This window comes from Panthera onca, chromosome E2 (assembly GCF_046562875.1).
Source record: "Panthera onca isolate mPanOnc1 chromosome E2, mPanOnc1 haplotype 2, whole genome shotgun sequence".
NCBI classification, from domain to species: domain Eukaryota; kingdom Metazoa; phylum Chordata; class Mammalia; order Carnivora; family Felidae; genus Panthera; species Panthera onca.
Genome location: NC_138353.1, coordinates 12,398,241 through 12,405,140, shown reverse-complemented (window position 1 = coordinate 12,405,140; position 6,900 = coordinate 12,398,241). Strand labels below are relative to the sequence as shown.

The 6,900-nt window shown below is 52.1% G+C and overlaps 1 protein-coding gene across 1 annotated transcript in view; it reads right to left on the bottom strand.

Moving 5' to 3' along the window:
- Positions 1–3,094: 3,094 nt before the first annotated feature.
- The window catches only part of LYPD5 (LY6/PLAUR domain containing 5), a 4,181-nt gene continuing 375 nt past the window's right edge, over positions 3,095–6,900 (bottom strand). Inside the window, exons 2-5 of the mRNA XM_081791433.1 lie at positions 5,288–5,416; positions 4,624–4,800; positions 4,270–4,416; positions 3,095–3,932 (exon numbers count right to left, since the gene is read on the bottom strand). Of these exons, the coding sequence (XP_081647559.1) occupies positions 3,670–3,932; positions 4,270–4,416; positions 4,624–4,800; positions 5,288–5,416 (716 nt within the window). The 3' untranslated portion in view covers positions 3,095–3,669. The remainder of the gene's footprint in view (positions 3,933–4,269; positions 4,417–4,623; positions 4,801–5,287; positions 5,417–6,900) is intronic.

Sequence of the window (6,900 nt, the reverse complement as noted above, 5' to 3'; positions counted from 1 at the left end):
TTGAGTGTCGACTTTTGTTTCTGCTGAGGTCTTGATCTCAGAGCTGTGGGATTGAGCCCCGCATCAGGCCCTGCACTGAGTGTGGAGCCTGCTTGGAAGTGTCTCTCTCTCTTTCTCTCTTTCTCTCCCTTTGCCCCCTCCCTCACTCGCTCTCTCTCTCTCTCTCTTTCTCTCCCTAAAATAAAAAAAATTAAAAACTATTATAAAAATTTAAAACATTTTATGGAAAATAATATACATATAGAAAGAACACAAATCATCAGCAAATAGCTGAGTGAATTCTTGGATCAAGAAACACAAGGACCAGACCCCAGAAATCCTCTTGTCCTCTCTTTCAGCCACTGAGAATCTTGACTTCTAATTGTATACCTTAGTGTTGCCCAGTTTGGAACTTGTTATAAATGGAATCGTACAGAATGGTCTCTTGTGTGTCTTATCCTTTTGCTTGACATCATTTGCGAGACTCATCCATGGTGTTGCATGTAGGAGCAGACTGTTCATTCTCATTGCTGTATAGCACTCCACTATGTGATGAGGGACAATTTATCTGCTGTTTATAGTTATTTTGGTTGTTTCTAGTTTGTGGTTATTATGAACTCTTCAGCTAGGAACATTCTAGGACATGTCTTTTGGAGGAAATATATAAACCAATGTCCGTTGGGGAAATATACCCAGGTATACTCACGTGTTCTGTGTCCCAAGGAAGGGCTCTGTGCAAACAGAAATGCTTTTAGTTTAAGCAGAATCTAACTCAACATGTCCAATCATCCTACTGTTGATTCTCACTCCCATCCATCTGTCCCTCTCTTTGGTAAATGGCACCACCATTTCCCCTATTCTTCAGGTCAAAACCTTGGAATCATCTTGAGTCTTTTTTTTCCCCCTTCATACTCGTCAGCCAATGTATCAAGTCTTGTCAGCTCTACCAACAAAACCCGTCTCTCATCTAATCCCTTACACTACCTCTGTGGCTATCCCAATCATTACTCGCCTGGACTGGTGCAGTAGCCGCCTCACAAGCCCTGTTTCCATTCTTGCCACAGGGATCTTTTTTAAATGGAAAGCATTAAGCATACACAAGAGGACATGCTCTTTGACTCCATTTATATGACGTTCAATATTAGGCAAAATTGATGTATGCTAGAAGTCAGAGTAATGGCTACCTCCAGGGTAGGAAGTGTCTGTGAAGGGCTATGTGGGAGGATTTGTGGACAGGGACTGGAAGTGTTCTGTATCTTGATCTAGTGGAGGTCACTCAGGGGTATACATATGGAAAAATGGCTTTATGCATTTTACTTTATGTATTTCATGTTTCAATGAAATTGAATTATACATGCTTAAAATTATATATGCATATTATAATACATAACATTATGTACACATTATGCAAGATATAATAATATACTATACATATAATATTATATAATATATATTTATGTAAAACATGGAAGCCCCCTGATGTAAATTCTCCAAAGGATTCTGTGTCACTATGGAATCAGCCAGAAAAACAGAACCAGCCGGAGATATGTATTAAGAGATTTATGGCAAGGAATTGGCTCATGTGATTGTGCACGCTGGCCAGGCGAGTTCAAAATCCATAAAGTAGGCTGTCAGGAGATGTAGGCTGGAACTCTTGGGCATGGGCTGAAGATGCTGTCTACAGGCAGATTTCTTTTTCAGGCAAGCCTCAGCTGTGCTTTCAAGGAGTTTTCAGCTGGCTGAATCAAGCCCACCCAGATGATCTTGCATAATCTCCCTTACTCACGGTCCACTGACCATGGACTATAATCACATCTACAAAACACCTTTGCAATGACACTGAGACTAGTGTTTGAATGAATAATGGAGACTGCAGCCTAGCCAAGTGGACACATCAGGCTGACCATCCCATCTTCGAACCACATTTGCAATAAAACCCAAAGTCTACTTCCTGCACTAGAAAGGTCAGTTTCTTGAAGGTAGGGACACTTTAAAAAAAATTTTTTTTTTTCATTTTTGAGAGAGAGAGAATGAATGGGGGAGGAGCAGAGAGAGAGGAGGGACAGAAGATCTGAAGCAGGCTCCCGGCTCTGAGTTGTCTGCACAGAGCCCAACGCAGGGCTCAGTCTCACAAACCGGGCGATCGTGACATGAGCCAAGATCAGACGCTCCACTGACTGAGCCACCCAGGCGCCTTAAGCAGGGACTTTCTTGCCTGTTTCATTCATTGTCGTATGCTCAGAAATTTGAACAGCGTCTGGCACATGGCAGGTGCTCAATAAATATGATGAATGAATGGATATTGACATCCAGCTTCCCCTTTTATGTCAGGATATGTAGATGTCTAGAACCCTTCTCCCCTGGACCTCTTCAGAAGGTAGAGGCATCTCTGAGATGCTTTCCTCTTCATAAGGCTGCCTGTTAAGGAAGTTAGAAGAGGTGGGGATCCATCCTCGCTCTGCCACTTACTCTGAGAATCACTATCTCTCACCATGCCTTGGGCAACTTGTCTGCCAAATGGGGATGCAACTCCCTTTCTTGTGTGCCTCTTGGGGTCATTGGGAGGATTGGGTGGAAAGGTTGTGGAAAGACATTGTAAAGCACGTGCACAAGAGGACATGCTGTAGGATTCCGTATGTGTGAAGTTCACGTGTTCACATAAGTTTCCTGCACACCCCGTGGTCCTTCCTACCTCTAGATCTGTGTCCAAGCTGTCTTCTCTGCCTAAAATGCCCTTCCTCCTGCTTCTCTTGGCCAAGACCTCTTTATTCCTTTAGGGGTTTGCTTAAGATTCACTTCTTCCAGGGAGTCTTCCCCAATCTCCACAGCTTGGAGAATTCTTCCTGGTTCAGCTTTGCCTTGAGTGTTTTTTCTGTTAAATTCATCAACACCTGTGTGTTTGGGAGGTAGAATGGCCTCATGGTTGATGGGGCTGGGAGTCACGCTCCGGGCTCTCCATTCATGAGACACACAAGCTTGAGTAGGTGCCCTCACCCCTCATTTGCTCATGGGGATTGTGACAATGGCCCATTCACGTTGAGCGGCTGTCATGTCCCAATTATCCATGGGCATCCCCTTAGATTTTGACCACAACCACTGCAAAGTAGATCTTGTCATTATTGGAGGTTTTATTTTCACCTCTGCCTTATAGGTGAGAAAGGTGCAGAGAGGTCAAGTAACTAGCCCAAGGTCACCCACAGGCTAAAGGGTAGAGCTGGGACTCAAACCCATGCAGGCTGGCTCCAGAGTTTGGGCTCCTAGCTTCTAGGATATGCTGCCTCTTGAACCTCTCACGGCGATACTAACAAAGACATTGTCGTAGCTCCAAGCTGGCTCTGGAGGGACAGGACAGGAAACCAGGTGGTGGGGTGCCGGGGCCTGACTGGTGCTCAGTAATAGCTATTATTAGGATTGCTCTTCATGTGGACCAGGATGTGGCTGTTTCTCCCCACCATGAGATGATGGGGACCTTTCCCAATTTCTTCCAGGCCTGATAATCAGATCAGGCCTGCAGGGTAGGGGTAGGGAAGGGACGGAGAGAGACAGACAGACAGACAGACAAGAGGGCAACTGTTGTTTGACATCATTTCCCAGTGAGCCACATTACAGAGGCTGAAGTTGTGTGAAGTTGGGAGTAGTGGGTCCGTGCCTGCCCCCAGCATCCTGCTCATGAAGAGGCTGGAGGGGCTTCTAGGGGGAGGGCAGGAGGGGGCCTCCAAGAGTGCCAGCCAGCAGGGGGACCATGAGGAGCAGGGCCATGCCGTGGGGCGCCTGGGAAGGGGTGGCAGCAGCCGAGGCGGCGGTGAAGGACTGGGTCACGGAGTCCCTGTTGCAGAGTTGCCCCTCACAGCAGGAGCCCTGAAGGTCAATGTTTGTCCAGGGACTGGAGGTGCCCTTGATGGTGCAGGACGGCCGGTGGCAGGTCCTGATGTATACTGGGACTGAGAAATTGCCTGGACGGGGGTAGTGAGGAGGGGTGAGAACTGAGGGAGGCAGCTGCACCTGAACTCACCTCAGAGGCCAGGGCCACAAACGGGTCCTCAGACTTCCCTCCTCAGACTAGGACCCTGCCTCCTCCCTCAGACCAGGGGCATGGCTTCTTCCTACAGACTGGGCCATGCCTTCTCCTTCCAGACCAAGGCTCTGCCTCCTCCCTCAGACCAGACCCATGCCTCTTTCCTTAGACCAGGTCCATGTCTCCCTGTCAGGCCTGTCTGGTGCCTCTACCCTCAGGCCTGCCCTGCCTCCACACCCTTTGCCCGGGCTCTGCCCCCACTCCCAGCCCCTCACCGACGGTCATTTGGCCATTGCCCTGGAAGCAGACGCTTTGGTCCTGATGACACTGGACCCGTCGGGACTTCTCCGGGGTGCAGTCCTCCGGGTGGATCCCCAGGCAGGCGTAGCACTCCATGCCGCTGAGAGTCGGCGGGTTGGGCGCTGGCAAGAGAGCGTAGACGCACACTCAGGGAATGGTTTCGAGATACGGTCGGTCGTGCGGGTTGCGCACTGCATCGTGGCTTTAGCCTAGTCCGACGTGAAGGCCTGAATCCTAGCAAGGGGGGGGCGGGGCTAGTGGGGACCACGCCCCTCCCTGCCCGGGCCGGGGCCCCTCCCAGCCGCCCCCAGCCCCGCCCTCCGGCTCACCCGGGCTCAGATTGGGGATGGTGTCGTGGGTCATGAGGTCGGCGTTGCACAAGTCGGTCGTGCAGCCGCGCACCACCGAGTAGTCGGGCGGCAGCGCGCGGTCGTCGGACAGCATCTGGCCCGTAGGCGGGCCTGTCCAGCAGCCCTTCTGTACCACGGTCACCGTGGCGCGGTACCCTGGGGGCGGGAGGGGACCGGGGCCTGGAACGCTGCCTTGTCCCTGCCTTCTTCCTCCTCCCCCACCTCTCCGGGCTCGACCTCTCCCTCTCGCCTCCAATCTCTCCCTCCTCCTCCGCTCTTCTCTCGCACTCACCTCGCCTCTCCCTTTCCTTCCTCTCCCTTCAAACTCCTATTTCCCCCACACCTCCTCCCTTCCGCAACCCTTTCTGCCCCTCTCCCCCCCCCCCCCCCCCGCTCGTGCTGTCTCCTCCTACCCCACTCACGCCCCTCATCCCCAGTTTTTCTCCCACCCCTCCCTCCTCCTCCCTGCCTCCACCTCCGCTCTCTGTCCATAGCCGTCCCCACGTCTTCTCCCCACACCCTCCAACCCCTTGGCTCTCGCCCTCTGCCCCCCTCCATCCCTAATCTCTGATCTCGGTCTCTGCCCCACCCCTTTCCCTTCTGCGCGCGCTTCTCCTTTTTCTGCCATTTCTCCATCCCTCACCAGTGTCCAGGGACAAGACTGCCTCAGAGCACCCGTGGGGACAGGAGATGTTGCGGAATTTCACGGCACTGAGGTCAAAGGGCCCGAAGTAGATGTGTTGAAAGCTGTAGCATTGCTGGGCTTGGGACTCTGCGAGAGAAGCAGGGTGGAGGGGGTGAGAGGAGCAGGCTGGGTTTGGGGCTGTTCCAGGAACTCCCCCCTGCGAGTGACAATCTCACCAGCCAGGCTGCTCTGCTCTGAGGGGAACCAGGCCTCGTTGCGGTGAGAGAATCGGGGTCTGCCACTGTGGTTGGTCATGACTGTGTCTACCTCCGGGCACAGTACTGGCCTCTGTGCATCTGCCAGGCCTGGTTCCCTCCCCCAGGTGTTCCGGATCTCCACCCTCCTCCAGGAAGCCCTCTAAGATTTAAATAAAGGAGGAAATGATTCACTCCTGCCCTGCCTGTCCCTCTCCCAGCTAAACTCAGGATGTCCTAGCACTAAAAGGCCATGGATAGAAAATAGACTTCAGCATAGGCAATGGGACTTGCCATCTTGTACTACAAATATACACACACGGCCAGCCCCGGGGGATACACTCACAAAACTAAAACACTGACATAAACACAACATAACAAAATGGGCGCAGGCTCATGCACGTCTCACAAACAGACCCAGAATCTCCTGAGCATCCGTGCAGAGTTCTACGTTCCCACGTAAGACAAGTACTGCCCAGACCCTCCAATGGAAACTTCCCCAACCAAGACACGTGACAGAAAATGTACGATGCGGAGCCAAGAACAACACGCAGAGAGCCCCAGGGACAGAGGAAGTCATACCCAGAGGGAGAGACAAGTGACGGCCTCAAGCGTCATAGACACAAATAAAACGAGAGACCACAATTACGCGAAGTTAGAGATCCAAAAAAGAGGGCCATGAGAACATACAGTTTGAAGCCATAAACAGGCACGAGACACAGGAGAGACATAGGCGTAGATACACAGAGAGACGGGCGCGAGTGAAGATACCCGAGCACATATGCGCACAGACACAAATCCGGGCCTGCCAATCTCAGGGACGCACAAACACAGGGTGGCAGAGACGTGCAAAATTATGCACGCCCCTCCTTTGCAAAGAAAGTGAAACTCAGGAAACAGACCCATAGAGCATTTGCTCAAGCACTTGCTCACAGGTGAGATCTGGTACAGACACACACACACACATGCCCGGAGACCCACTGGCCACGCCCACATGGGCACACACAGAAACGGCACTCTGTTCCGTGGATGAGCAGACACACACAGTGGCCGGGGTGCAGGCTTAGCCTCCTTCCCCGGCTCAGCTCCCGTCTTAGGAGCCACTTCACTCCTGATGGGAGTATGTCCCTGTCCTTACTCAAACTGGGGGAAGGGGTTGCCTGAGGATGAGGCCAAAGTTCTCTGCCAGGTCTAGAAAGAGCCCCCAGGGGTCCCCAGAAGTACCCTTGAATGGGGACGTGGGCAGAGAGGATGGGAGGCTGCAGCAGTGGAGAGAGAGAGAGACGCCAGAGAAAATGGCTGATGGGAGGGAGAACAGAGGAGAGGAAGACACAGGAGGAGGACGCAGTCTCCAGGCCGCATCTCCCTCAGACCCAG